We start from the raw sequence: 14,640 nt of genomic DNA on the forward strand, positions 1-14,640 counted from the left end.
AATGTTGCTCTGCCACTTACCCGCATGCTCTGGAGCCTGCTGCAACATTTTGTTGAGCTCTGGTATTCGGTTCTCCCAAGCCCATAGCCTTCTTACCGCCCAAGGAGCTGCCACCTTCGCTATCGGCTGCATCGGTACAGATCTTGTGCCGTTCGTTTGCCTCTCCTCCTCTTTTGTTGTAAGCTCTCTTCTTTGTCTTTTATTTTCCTTTCCAGTGAGGTCCGATCCTCTCTTCAAGTTTCCTCTGTTCATTTTTTTTCCCTGGCGTTCCTATTTTTTTCCCTTGTCCGGTGACGTGCAGCTTTCTGTTTTTTGGCTCAGCCACTGTCTTCTTTCCGCCCAAGGAGGTGCCATCTTCGCTGTTGGTTGCAGCTGTCCGGATCTTTTTCCATTCGTTTGGATCTCTTTTTCTTCCTTCGTTGTAAGCTTTCTTCGTCTCGTCTTCCTGTCCAGTCAGCTTCAGTCCTTGCTACAAGTTTCCTTCTTTCTTCTTTTTTTTTTTTTGCCTGAAATTCGTATGTTTTGACGCCATCATCGCCGACCTTCAGTCCCAGCTTCAGTCCCTCGATGCCTCCCTTTCCGACGCTTCCGACAAACTCACCTTCACTGACCAAGAAAAGGTCCGATTCTTATAACCAACCCAACCAAGTGAGCACTAATAAAAAAAAAAAAAGGAAAGCCTGCCAGTCTATATTTTTACAATGAAAGAGAAATCCATGACCCGTATCAGTTTTCCTATGCCTCGCTCTCCCTTTTTTTCTTTTTTTGTCAATTTAATCTATATCTCAAGAAAGACATGGAAAATTAAGTTCATGCTTCTGAATATCATTGATCAGCTCTCTGTGTTCGTAGAAAATTCAGCCCAACTCTTTGTGCCCGTTTGTCTAACCTCCTTTCCTTGCTTAAGCAGGTCACTCATCATGAATATGAAGTCGAAACAGCAAATGGAAGAACAATTACAAAAAAAGGAAAACCAAAAGTACTGTAATGTTTGCGGTATGTAATTTTGATTTCTGATCAGTATGCATTGTCGTAGGGGAACGATTCTTTATGTGTATATTTCTTGGTTATGTGTAATTGTCCCTATTACTACAGGACCCAAGTAGACATAAAAAACTAGAGACACCAAAAGCTGTTACACCTAGACCTGTTACTAAGGTAATTAAACGATGAACTAGGATAAATTTTCCTTCTCAGTGTCATCATGCTGGTTGTTTTAGCTTTTGATCTTTTGTGGAGTGTCAGTCATGTCTCACCCAACAAGAAGTATGATTTTTGCCTATTTTTGATGAATGGGGTGTACTAGACAGACAATAATCGTGGTCACGAAATTCTCTTACCTTGAAATGGTGTTACTCTTATTCATATCATTTAGGATTAAGTTGTGATTACTAATAGATTAATGCAATGAAACAGAGCAATTGGTTAACCTGAGCAAGGTAAAGTAGAAACAAGGAGAAATTTAACTGTATGTGATGAAGTTTGTCTCTGTACACTGCAAGATGCCTTGTGATTACGGTCACATATAATTTTATGTTATGTGTACTGACATTTGTGATTGGAATTTCATGATAGGGAACAAAGGGACAAGTTCATACAAATTCATCTAATATAGGTGATCTGTTTTCAGAAGGATCTCTGAATCCTTATGCAGATGATCCCTATGCATTTGATTAGAGGTATCCCCGTTTCATGTTAGTTCTATTTGAATTGCAGTACTTTAATTAATGTGCAGTTGACCTTTCCTGCATTGGGTTAATAGTTCATGTACTCAGGTGCAAGATTTACTCCATAAACTAGACAATTATTTTTATTTTTTTTGCTACTGGAAATGGAATGGGACAGCTTTTGATTGTTAAACATTTTCCTTTTTATTAAGTATGAAGTGTTTGGGTCGACTGTGAAGAAGCCGGTGCAAAAAAAAAAAAAGGATTTGTCTACAAAAAAGGTTGCTTCTACCCACTGATTATTCTATAAGATTTATTGCATGCATTGTTTTCTATGTCCTGAGCTACATTAGACGAGGAAACTTTTTTAAACGTTTAGCTTGTTCAATATTGATCAGGTATAATGCTATGAGATCATTTTGGTAAATCTGCAGTCTGGCATGAATACTAAATGTTCAGTTGTTCTTGATACTGCTAAGGAGCTGTTTCTCTTAGTTAAGTTGTTTGTAGTATCAAATCACTGCTGCATCTGGATTTTGGCAGGAACTGTATCATGCAATAGAAGGCTTTGCAAATGGAGGATGAAACTTTTTAATTCTAGACATTTTAGCACACAAAAAATGTACATTGCAACTGTAATAATGTTCCTTCATTGATAAACAAGAATTAAATGTTTGCATGTGTCTGAAATGCGAAATTGCCTGTTTTCGTGGCTCCAAAACTCTTATCTGGAAGTTTGATTGCTATAATAACACAGAGCTCTTGTTAAAGATGTATGGCCAATGTTGCATTCCCCTCTACATCTTGATTTTTTGTGAAAAGAAATTATGTTGATTTTTCGTGTCACTTTTGTTTGTGCCTCCAATCTTTTACCCCAACGGTATCGTGCCACGTGAGAAAACTAAAATCAATTGAGGGTGTCTTGTCAACATATAAGACTATTTGTATACCTTGGTTGAGGTCAGGGAATGTATGATTTCCCTAGGTGCATCGTGGATTTGTTATTAGTTATTAGTTTTTAAAAACCCTATGTATTCCTTGGTTTCCTTTTTTTTGGTGGTTAATGTTATTTTTGTTATAGAGCATGGATCCGGCTCACTTTTCATGATGATACTGGGTGTGTAAATGTTATTGCATTAGGTGTCGAAGCTGAGAAGCTGATTGGTGTTAGCGCGCTTGACATGTTTGAGGCTGCTGACGATGAGGTTATGTGTTGCTCTATTCTCATGCATAGATACCTGAACTTGGAGATTGTTCAACTATGTAGCCAGGTCATTTGGATTTGTCATTAATGAACTTTCTTTTATGCAATTTTAATGGTCTGATTTGTGTACAGGGATTCTTGAATTGCCACTTTATTTCGATTCAACCTTTTTGCAGACCTTTAAGTTGTACCATCGTGTGGCTTGTCGAATTGAACTGACCAGGCTCCTATGCTGTTTTAAGCGTTCATCCGATGTGATCAACAAAGTGACGTGCACTAAATACGCTGTTGTTGCTTGCTACCCAGTTTAGAGAGGTTGTTTTTGGATGCTTATTTCTTGCGCTATCTTGTCAGCTCGTGAACTTCTTTGAGCTTGTAGTGGCGTCGGTATTAGTTTTGAGGCTTATATGCTATTGATACTAATAGCATTTAGTGGTTCTGTTCTTTTTAAAAAATTTTCTTTGGGATGCTTTGTTATGCTGCCAGCGCAGAGCCTTTCTTCTTGGGCTGAGTTCTTAGGCAGCAGTAGTATTTGGAATAGTGATATGTAGACTATAGACCACATGTTTGTTACTTAGACGATTCATTCACTGGACAATTACTAAACTTTGTTTTGTTTCTGCGTTTCTAAAGCCTAGATCTTTGTATAGTTCTTTAGCCTTTGGAGTTTTAAGCAACAAACATTCCTTCTGTCCTAGCTGTTACTTTTGTTATTCCAACTTATTACATCTAATAAAGTCAATGTCCTTTTTATTTTCAAAATTATATACCTGCTACATATGTTTTATGGGCATCCATAATAAATTATCACCGCGCAGGACGCGGTTCATGCCTCCTAGTTCCAACAAAAATCGGAAGGTTTTGGTTGGGGCTTTTTGGATGTTGAGGGGAAAACCTAGTAAATCTGAGGTGGGACTGATACCTAAAGGGTTGGAAAAATTGGCTCTAACAGAAGGATCAGTGTTGTTGGAGAAGAGAATCTTTTTACTTAGAAAGATTAATCTTCAAACCAGAGACATTACAGAATGAATCCAACACAAATTTGATGGTTTTAAGAGAAGTTAGATCAGTTTTGGAATAGAGGACAATGTCATCAACGAAGAGACAATGAGAGAGGAAGTCCATACTTCAACGTTCTGGAGGCCAAACCAACAATCACACCAATCTGGATCAGGAATCTGTTAAAGATTAATGCCAAGACAACCAACACAGAAAGGGGTCGTTTTGCCCGACTCTGCATAGAACTTGATTTACACTCAACTTTGCCCCATTCCATCCTGCTAGACGGCTACTTGCAACCCATCCAGGTGGAGAACTTCTCCTTCTGCCTACACCATGGAAGGTTGGGTCATCATGACCTTGTTCATTGCCCCAAACTATTCACACTGTTCCTGCCCCAACCGCTCCACCGGAATCTGGGCCATGGTGAAAGATTCCGGCTAAGCCCAAAGCTATTTCGAAAGGGTTACAGAAAGAAACCTCTAGCCCAATCCTCCAATGGTAAAAACATTTCAATTTCAAAGCTGACCTCCCAATCCAAGCGCCAAAACCTTAGCCAGTCGCTGCAGACAACGTTAAATGCGTACAACAGACACAAACACAAAGCACATCTAAACCACTAGACAGACAGTCTATAAAAGCCCATCTCATCCTTCCTTGAAACACTCTCAAGCAAAGAAAAGCCAAGTAGAAGCTTTTGGTTAATATTAGGTACCAAGTAGAAGTTTTCAAGGACTGATTTGAAATGTAGAATGGATGAAAACACTACATAAACATGACCTGATATATGCTCCACACGGTACACCAATTCATATAAGCTCATCCTTATTGACATAGACATAGTTATACACTTACATACACAATACACGACCACATACACTCCCCATCCACCAATGGGTATTTGTGAGCAACGAAGTTTTTTTCTTCCTTGAAGCCCTAATCAATAAAGGGTTCAGGTTTTTAGGCCAAATGTGAAGGGCATTTGGACTGACGTTTGTACAAAATGTACCAGTATGTGTACACGAAAATACATTTCACGCATGAAGGTCTTCTATAGATAGCCGAACATTGTGCTTTCTTTGTCAAATAAGGTTCGAGCATGCCCTGTTCTTGAAATTTTCCCTGTTATTAACTGGACTTGACAGAGTGGAGAAGCTGTAGATTTGTTGGAGTCCTTTTATCTTGTTTTACAATGTAAGAACTGGGCTTTTCTTTGCTTAAGAGTGTTGCAAGGAAGGATGAGATGGCGTGAGGGCTTTTATAGACTCTCTGTCTATTAGTTTAGATCTGCTCTGTGTTTGTGTCTGTAATTTGCGCTGAAAAAAATACCCATTGGTGGTGAATCAGTTATGTTGCTCACAAAAAGAACTTCCAGAGAGAGAAAGGGTGCAGGGGTTCTAGGCATTGCAGTTTTATTTGAGGAAGAAATCAAGAAAGAGGATGGCTTTTGTTGAGGGCAAAATGACGAGAATGCCATTTAATTTTTTGTTACTATCATATTTTAGGACAGAAATAGAAGGATATTTAGCTATTAGATCATCATATAGAGTATTTAGATTTTCAATGTTATTTCCCTGTATAATAAACCAAGGAAAATCTGATGCATTTTTTATTTTTCTCTATCTGGTTTGGAAAAATGCATCTAGAAAGCTACATATTTTTTGATTGAGGAATAAACACCATGATTTTGTGGCAAGTTATTCATGTAGTATGATGGATGGATTTGCATTTTGGCCTTCAACTCTTTGGTGAGCTGCATCGGCTATATTTATAGGTGGCAAACAAATCCATTTTATTAAATTTATCCATACTCACCCATGAATAGATGAGTATGAATATCTTAAGTTTTTGTATCTAAATATAAATGAGTTATTCAATAATATACATTTAACCCATCTAACCCATCTAAATGGGTATAAATGGATATTATTGGGGTATAAATGGATATTATTAAGTGATAGGGTATAATTTGTTAGTAATTTTATTATTGATTTCCCCTTCTATCCCTGACAAATATTGTATTAATTGCTGATATTTACTCATATTTGGTATTTGGAATCAATTTCAGGAGTGAAGCAGAAAATTACCAAAAAGGAGGGACTTGTATGGAAAAATGCAGACTTCTAAGGGCTTCAACCTTTGGGCCCTTGAATTGGTGGGGACCACAAGCTAGTGCAAGGCATTTAGTTATTTGGGCTTTTCAAAGAAAGCAACGTAGAGAGACTTGGAACAACAAGTACTTTGGAGGCTTTGTCCACATGTGTGGGGACCACAGGGAAATAGCTTTTAGGCATCTTTCTTTTGGCTTTATAAGTAGTGAACGTACAGAAGGAAGAGACGGACGGCTTTAGTTTACCTCTAGTTTTTAGTCTTTTAGTTTAGTTTTAGTTTCTCCTTCTTTTGACTGGCCTCTGACACACGCCAGGTGTTCGACAAAATTCCCCAACGGAAAAAACACCATTTATTCCTTGCTTTCTAGTAAAAAACCGCAATGCCTTTGCAATCCAATAATTCGTGTGGTGATTTAATTATGCGGCGTGGCTAAACCTTTCATCTAGTCAAGGGTCAACTCGACGGCGCAGTCCCGAAAATCTGTGAGATCTAATTAGTTTTCACGCGTTCCTTAATTTATTAATATTTGCACGTTGTCTGCTTGTATTCTCATGGGATTATTTTACTAATTGGATGTCAATGGCCCGATGTTCAATGTAATTTATTAATCTCGTGCCAATTTAGTCAATTGAATCCGTAATTGTTTGATTGATTAATATTAGTGGCAACTGGTGTGTTCACACACTAGGGGAACGTGCGATCTAATTTAAATAACCCTCGTAGCGTGTTATTGATTAGGGCTAGGTTTTCTAGTTATTAATGCAATTGGGAAATTAGTTCCTATGGTCGTACCTAGGAGTATTTTCTGGTTAGGGGTGATCAATGGTCGTACCTTGGTTATCAATAATTTAAGGAAAAATTGGTTGTCAGAGTTCATCGGCAACTATAACTAGTCTATTAATAAATTAAGTGAACCTCTCTTGCATCAATGATCGGATAAGTGGACTGTGCCTGAATAGTTGCATCCTTGGCTAGAATTTATTCATTCTTGATTTAACTCCTGCTATATTTGTGCTAGTTAATTATTTATTTATTTCTGTTGAATTATTCAATTGATCTTAGTTTCATTCTGGTGAAATCCCCCCTTACCAATTGGCATTTAAAAAGAGACAAATATCCCCAATCCCTGAGGAGACGACCCTACTTGCCACTGTCTACTATTCAGTAATTTTCGTCAACTAATTAATTCTGGTATATCGGGTTAAGCAAACTCTTCGGGAACAGGGTGAATCAAGTAACCCATTGCACACCTAGAGTCCCTGCTCCAGTACCTAGGATTAATTATTGACTGCTTTTAGTGATAATTAGGATTTTATTATTATTATTGCACAGGTTTGGCACCTGTCATTAAGTAACCCATCTAAGCCAATTAACCAATTTAGAATTGTCTTCCCCCAAACCTCCTCTTTTTCCCACCAATTTTTTTTTTCAAAATTTTCATTTTATCACGATATTAACTACTTTTGTTTCATTATTATTATTATTATTATTATTATTATTATTATTATTATTATTATTTATTAGTTTCATCTTATCATTTTTTTTTCTTTTAGTTTGTTAACTTGCTCAATTTTTAGCTTCTACTACGGGGAGGTAAATGGATGGGGGGCAAATGGCTGCGAGTGGTGAGCTTAGCCATGCCATGGATGCTATTAAGTGGGGCACTGACTATCTCATCAAAGCTCATCCCCAACCCAATGTCCTCTACGGGGAGGTAATGAATGGTTCACTCTAATTTGAAAAAAAAAAAAAAAATTAACGTTTGATTAAATGTTGGGATTCGTTGCTTAGATTGCGAGCAATTTTTTTAATTGTAGAAATCTTTTGGTCAAGGAGTTTGGTCTACTTGCACTGCCACTTTTGCCCATCGCGATTCCAACATTTTTAAGAAACCACAAATTCTTTCGTAGTTAAATCTAACATTGGACTTTCCAATTCCATTTCTTCAAGAAACAATAATATTATGAATTCTCTTAAAAATCAAGTAGTGAGCCAGTACGTCATTTTCAGAGAAAAGCGAGACCCGTTTAATACGGGATTAGGAGGTCCCCTGTTTTTTTTTTAGTTTTTTTTTAAACATTTTTAAGCATTGGTGGGATTATTATTATTTTTTGGTAGGTTGGAGATGGTAACACAGACCACTACTGCTGGCAAAGGCCAGAGGACATGACCACGTCAAGGGCTGCTTACAGAATTGACCCAAGCAATCCCGGATCTGACCTCGCTGCTGAAACTGCCGCCGCAATGGCCGCTGCGTCGATCGTTTTCCGCCGTTATAATAGTGCATATTCCAATGAGCTTCTCAACCATGCTTATCAGGTACACTCATACGTATTTGCATAGTCAAAATGTTGTTTAACTTTTTATTAATTCCGAATCTCTAATGTCGGCTTCAGACCAAAAGTTCTCTGATGGTACTAGTGTTTACTTAACTAACTAACTGGTTTATTAGTAGTAATTTGTGACAAGTTTTAACTTCTTTTCCTACCTTTTCAAAATAAAATTTTAAATTTAGACACAAAAAAAATGCTAGAGGTTCAAAAATTTTGGATTAAATTTTTATGTTAACTTTTATAGTGTTTAGTTCAAATTTTTATATTCTTATTGTTCCATTATTAAATAGTATGTAATTTTGCAATATAGAGTACGCAAGGGGAAAAAAATTAGTAATTAGGCTCATTAAGCATTATAAATAAATATTTAAAACTAATGATGGGTGAAAAGGACGGAATAAATTGATAACTTAATTTGCAAAAATGAATTTAAATGAATTTACAAAAATTTAAAATAAATGGATTATAAATGGATAATTGGATTACCCATTTTTTAACTTACCCATTTATACCCATTTAATTAGATGGGTATAAATGAGTTGACTCAATTATACTCATTACCTATTTTAACCAACTTAAACCCATCTAAATCACCCATTTTGACACATAAGCCACCCTTTATTTGTTTAGTATTTTTTTTTCTTATATACGCAGCTAGAAGTTGATGAGCTTCTTAAATCCTATTTTTATGCTCCTAAAAAATTGGCAAATCCAGAGAAACTTTTAGAAATAAATCAAAATTGGGATCAGACCCTTTTGTTATCTAAAATTGAAGAGTGAAAAGAAGATTGTCATTCTCAAATTTCGCACAATGCTATACGCATTGCAATCTTTATGTAGACTTATGGGTAAATTGATTCCTGTACTTAGTTATCATTGAGCTCATGATCTCACAAGCGCTTATTTGGGGAGGTAGGTAAGAATGCTTCATTTGCTGAAGTTAAAATTAAAGAAAAATAGTTTGAAAAAATACATTAACAAAATGCAGCATATGAACAAGATGATGATGCGTAGTGGAGAAGATAGAAAACATCAGAAACTTCTCAGAAAAATAGAAGAAGAAGAGAAAGCAGTTAGGGGGGGGGGGGTAGCAAACAAAGAGAGGAAAGCCACGGGATGCTGCTAGTGCTAGGCAAGGATTGTTTTCTTCTTCTTCCCCCATAGCCGGCGGATTCTCCATTCCCAATCATCTGTATAGGAACCAATGACAATACTTTTTCACCTTTTTCATTGTTTCAAAATTAGAGTCATGCTACACGAGTGATTTTCCTTCTAACGTTCCATCCTTGCCCTCGTAGTGCATGTGCTGGAAAGTCTAAAGAAATTTGGTAGGACCTGCTATTTATCATCCAGTTGGAGAAGCTACAGGAGTACGCGAGACTGACTCTCACTTTAACATTATTGACAAGTATGGACAAACCAAATTGGGTTTACATATTTGTCTCTGACCACAATTTTAAACTTATTATTGTTAGATATTATCAATACACTTCTAACCTACCTCCCTCTTGATCGTTTGCCAAATCAATTATAGAAAAGATCAAGAAACAAAAAATAAATAAAAATAAAAGAGTAATATACAGTACATCAAGTCGTTAACAACATCACACAATATACACGACGTAGTATATAATAAATAAGGTAAAATACAGAAAAAAAAATAAAGGAAAAAGATGCAATGTCGTCTATTGCTGCTGTTGCTGCTTGCTAGGAAAGATTATATGTTTTCTTCTTCTCGGCCCACAACCAGCGGTCTCTCCATTCCCCATCATCTGTATAGTAACCAATGAGAATTTCAGGAATGTGTGCGATTTTTCTGTAATCTTCACTTTCTTCCTTCTGATTCTCTAACAGCTTCTCTCTCAATTGAGAACTCATCTCATACAAAGTCAGCCGCTGAAGCTTGATCAAATGCTGGATACCCATAGGCAACTCCTCTAGTGATGGAAGTTGTTCCAGAAATAGTTTCTGGAGACGAGGCAATGCACCCTCCTCCACTCTCATCCATCTCAACCCTTCCATTCTCTTTAAGTGCATCCACTTCAGCTTTAGGAACCCTCCAGCCTTGAAACACAACCCTTCTCCCTGGTAAGATCCACAGAAATTGATTCTACCCAAATTGGGCAAATGTTGGAGGGATTCAAGCGGATCCTCCTCACCCCTTAACCTGCTCCAATCCAAATCTATTCTTACCAAGCTGTGAAGATGAGCTACCCATTGTGGCATCTTTTCTAAGCGGCCACACATAAGTATCACACGAAGAGATTGAAGAAACGAACAAGAAGAAGAAGAAGAAGAAGAAAGAGAATGTTGATGATGATTTAGATCTATTATCTCATAATCATCACCTTTTCCAACTGAATCTACACTTAGTTCCCGAAGGCTGGTGAGGTTGACAAGGGAGGAGCAGAGCTCCTTTCCATCTTCTCTTCTCAACTGTGTAATATATAACACTCTTAATTGGGTCAATTTTCCTATCTCTTTAACTATTACAGACCCGCTGCTTGCATCTATGGTGTTTAATGTTTGTAAAGAGAGAAGCCCTCCCAATTTTGACGGACCTTTAAACCCATGAAATCCATAATCATCATCTGAGGTATCAACTGGTTGGAATACTGTGAGATACCGAAGCTTTAGCAGCTTTAGGATTTCCGCGGGTAATTCCCTAAGTCCAGTGTACCCCAAATTCAGATATTCCAAATGTTGAAGCTTTCCAATAGCTCTCGGGACACTTTTCACTTTTGTACCATATAGGCTCAGATATGTGAGGTGCAACAAGTTGAAAACCTCATTTGGTGTTTCCTCTATCTCTTGACCTACCAATTCCAAAACCTTTAGCAACTTACTACTCCTTAAAACTTCAGATAGGAAAGTTTTGGACAGTAATGGGTTGGTGGAACTAACTGTGATGAATGATCGAAGGTGTTCAAAGGAAAAAAATTGTCTTTGTTGGTGGTATTGGATGTTGCTACTGTTACTACTACTATGGATTGCTAGACGGCGTACCTTCTCAGATGGCCACGTCATTGGTTGTCCAGTAGTAACTGTGACCATGTTTTGTTCCCTTGACTTGATGAGAATAATTCTCTCATTAAGTCATGGATTCGACACGTGTGGGGATCCTTCATAAAACACTTAGTTGCTTGAATTAGGCTTCTGCTGATGAGTTCTCTGAGATAACCCCAGGCTACATCTTCAATACTCATTCCTTCTCTCCATTCTACAAATCTTTCAGCAATCCATAATAGAATCAGCATATTACAGTCTATTAGATAATCCTCCGGATAAATGGTTAAATACAACAGACAGGGTTTGAGGTGCGAAGGCAGATCATTGTAACTCAGAGAAAGTATCCTTTTAACTCTCTCTAGCTTACCGGTGAATTCACCCCCAAGACTCTGTTGAATCTTCTCCCATTCATCTATTCTGCTCACGTCCTTCGAAGCTAAGAGCCCACCAATCGCAACAATCGCCAAAGGCAAACCGTCACATTTATCCAATACAGCTTTTGCAACATCCATCAGGTGGTCGGGGCAACGATTTCCTTTAAAGATCTTGTTACGAAATAGGGTCCACGAATCTTCATTTGATAGTGGCTCCATTTTGTGGACATAATCCTGAGATTCTATGCAAGAGGCAGAGGCTACATCGGCATTTCGTGTTGTTAGCATGACACGATTGCCGTAGTTACCCTCAGGCAGTGCAAATTTGATTTCATTCCAAAATTCCACGTCCCACACGTCATCGAAGACAATTGCATACCTTCCAGCTTGTTGAAGAAAATCTTTGACAAATTCTTTCAACTCAATGGTAGATATAGACTCGATGAATTGTGGGACTGATTTGTTCAATTCCTTGTGCAACTGCCGAATCAAGTCTGTTAGGAGCTTTGGAAAGTCACATGTTTGAGAGACGGTTACCCAGGCACAAACTGGGAAATTCTTTCTAACATCTGGATCTTCATGGACCTTTTTGACTAGGGTAGTTTTCCCTAGTCCAGCCATACCGACCACTGAAATGACTTTGAGTTGGTGATCATGCCCCTCGAGAAGCTTAGAAATCAGATGTTGTTTGGGCTGGTCAATGCCAACCAATTTTGCTTCCTCCACTAGAAGTGCATCATCCCTGCTATAGCGCCACGAGTCGTTCATGGTTGAAGATCCAGTGACACGGTCGTCGATGCCAAATTCGGCTTGGTATCTCTGACGTCCTTCTGAAATATTTTTGATCCTGGACTTTATGCTTTGAATTTCACTGGCAACCTGATGACGAGCTCGCAAGCTCTTAATGGCTTTGAGAATTCTCTGAAGAGAGCTACAGAATCCATGATGTCGTTAGCCAGCAAAGCGAAGTACAAATTCATCGAGAACATCTTCAATGTCATAAGCAGCTTCGCGCACTTGCTTGATCCATTCTTGGAGCCTGAGATTAGAGGTGTCAAAATGGGTGACTTGGACGCGTTTAGACTGGATAAAATGGGTAATGGGTATAAGTGAGTTAATCCATTTATACCCATTTAATTAGATGGGTATAAATGGGTAAGTCAAAAAATAAATTGGATAATCCAATTACCCATTTATAACCCATTTATTTTAACTTTTTGTAAACTCATTTAAATTCTTTTTTGCAAAAAGTTATCAATTTTTACCGCTCTTGTACCCATCATTAGTTTTAAATATTTACTTATAATGCTTAATAAGTCTAATTACCAATTTTTTTTTCCATTGATACTCTACGTCGCAAAATTACATATTATTTAATAATTGAATAATAAGAATATAAAAATTTATACTAAGTGTTATAAAAATGCAATCCAAAAATTTTGAACCCCTAACATATATAAATTTAAAATTTCATTTTAGAAAGATAAGAAAAGAGGTTAAAACTTATCATAAATTGGTAATGCTAAAAAATGAGTAAGTTAACAAACTAAGAGAAAATAAAATAATAAGATAAACCAACAAATAATAATAACAATGAAACAAAAGTAGTTAACATCATGACAAAATAAAAAATCTGAAAAAAAAATGGGTGGGGGAAGAGAAGAGACTTGGGAGAAGAGAATTCTAAATGAGTTAATTGTGTTTAATGGGTTGTCCAATAATATCCATTTAATAAATGGATATTATTGGGTAACCCATTTATACCCATATAAAAAAATTTAAGATACACATACCCATCTATTCATGAGCGGGTATGAGTAAATTTAATTAAATGGATTGGTTTGCCACCCATACCTGGGATCATCATCTTCTTTTGGTTCAGCCACTTTGAGGAAAGCTCTCATATGCCCCAACTCATCCTTGATGAGTTCGACCTCTTGTCGAAGCCCTCCCAATAGGCTTCCCTCCTCTTGGAGTAAGGTTGTGAGACGATTTGAAACAAAAGAGACAACAGTTTCTGCCATTTGTATTGTTTTTTGTTATATATATATTTTTTAAGTAGAAGGAGGAGGCAGGGTTTTTGCTTCTTTTTATATGGTTATGAGTAGAAGAATGGTTTTAACTTCATACATTTTTTGGGTGTCTGAGAAGGATTTATTATATAGGAAGGAAGACCTTGGTGGGGATCAGGTTGATTCCAGCGGAAGTAATGCTCTTTTTCTACCTTCCTTGTTCCCCATGGTTTAGAACTGAAGCACCACTTTAGGAATAAATCAGCCCTTACGAGTAAGAAAAGAGATGAACAAACATGGCTTTATTCTTCTTGTCCTTTTTATTCGTACGTCAAGTCTTAGCTGTATCATCTTCAAAGGCTCTCAAATAAAAGAAGCACATTCTCAGTGAGTCTATTATTCTCATCAATGACAGAGTAATGTTGCCTTTTTTTTTTTTCAGTAACGTTGCTTATGATCTTTGATATGCTTAATCTTCACTTTGACCAGAAACTTGAAGCAACTTAATTCAGAAACAAAACTAATCCAGTTCAATCTTCTGTGTCGCCCCACAATAAAGGAGAAACTAATTATGGGCTGTGAACACCTTTTGAAACTTTTTTAATAGTGGGGCAAAGTTAATTTATTTGTTTGGTCCCTGCTAAAGAGTTTTGCAAGTTTGTCCATGCTCAGAGGAATTCATTCGATCTAACACTTCTCCTTCATCTGTTTTGGTACGCTCCAACAGATGAATATTGTTCCTCTGTGAAGTTCATTTCTGCCTTTCTTCATTCGTGTATGTATGTTGTTTTTCACTAGAACTGATCTGATCAATCTTTTTTTTTTTTTTTTTTTACTGTAGAATGTGCATCGAGCAACAAAATTGAGATGAATGTTGGAGCCTTTCTATGTTGTACTACCACAAAAGTATGAGGAAACAAATTCAGTAGC

General features: G+C 37.2%; 3 protein-coding genes and 1 long non-coding RNA gene across 4 annotated transcripts; 2 read left to right on the forward strand and 2 right to left on the reverse strand.

Moving 5' to 3' along the window:
• Window positions 1-910: 910 nt before the first annotated feature.
• Window positions 911-3,613, forward strand: LOC113758766. Its single transcript, XR_003466849.1, has 4 exons — window positions 911-996; window positions 1,576-1,679; window positions 2,808-2,938; window positions 3,048-3,613. It is a non-coding gene; the product is annotated as an uncharacterized LOC113758766 (long non-coding RNA).
• Window positions 3,614-7,579: 3,966 nt separating this feature from the next.
• On the forward strand, window positions 7,580-8,345 carry LOC113758749 (endoglucanase 6-like). The gene is made up of 2 exons (XM_027301480.1): window positions 7,580-7,696; window positions 8,101-8,345. The coding sequence occupies exons 1-2, from the start codon at window positions 7,580-7,582 to the stop codon at window positions 8,323-8,325; spliced, it is 342 nt and encodes a 113-aa protein (XP_027157281.1). The 3' UTR covers window positions 8,326-8,345.
• A 1,677-nt stretch (window positions 8,346-10,022) lies between these two features.
• On the reverse strand, window positions 10,023-11,342 carry LOC113758750 (disease resistance protein RPM1-like). Its single transcript, XM_027301481.1, has one exon. The coding sequence runs from the start codon at window positions 11,340-11,342 to the stop codon at window positions 10,023-10,025; it is 1,320 nt and encodes a 439-aa protein (XP_027157282.1).
• Window positions 11,339-13,722, reverse strand: LOC113758751 (disease resistance protein RPM1-like). Its single transcript, XM_027301482.1, has 2 exons — window positions 13,553-13,722; window positions 11,339-12,629 (listed from the first exon to the last, which is right to left on the reverse strand). Exons 1-2 carry the CDS (start codon window positions 13,720-13,722, stop codon window positions 11,339-11,341), a joined length of 1,461 nt encoding a protein of 486 aa, XP_027157283.1.
• Window positions 13,723-14,640: the final 918 nt, after the last annotated feature.

This window comes from Coffea eugenioides, unplaced genomic scaffold (genome assembly GCF_003713205.1).
Source record: "Coffea eugenioides isolate CCC68of unplaced genomic scaffold, Ceug_1.0 ScVebR1_68;HRSCAF=342, whole genome shotgun sequence".
NCBI classification, from domain to species: domain Eukaryota; kingdom Viridiplantae; phylum Streptophyta; class Magnoliopsida; order Gentianales; family Rubiaceae; genus Coffea; species Coffea eugenioides.

Bases quoted from the DNA above. Each gene is read 5' to 3' on its own strand.
- LOC113758751 (XM_027301482.1), bottom strand. From the start codon at position 13,722: ATGGCAGAAACTGTTGTCTCTTTTGTTTCAAATCGTCTCACAACCTTA. The intron at 12,630-13,552 runs GTATGGGTGGCA...TGGATTCTGTAG, and splicing joins AAAGAAGATGATGATCCCAG to CTCTCTTCAGAGAATTCTCA.
- LOC113758750 (XM_027301481.1), bottom strand. From the start codon at position 11,342: ATGACGTGGCCATCTGAGAAGGTACGCCGTCTAGCAATCCATAGTAGT.
- LOC113758749 (XM_027301480.1), top strand. From the start codon at position 7,580: ATGGATGGGGGGCAAATGGCTGCGAGTGGTGAGCTTAGCCATGCCATG. The intron at 7,697-8,100 runs GTAATGAATGGT...ATTTTTTGGTAG, and splicing joins CCAATGTCCTCTACGGGGAG to GTTGGAGATGGTAACACAGA.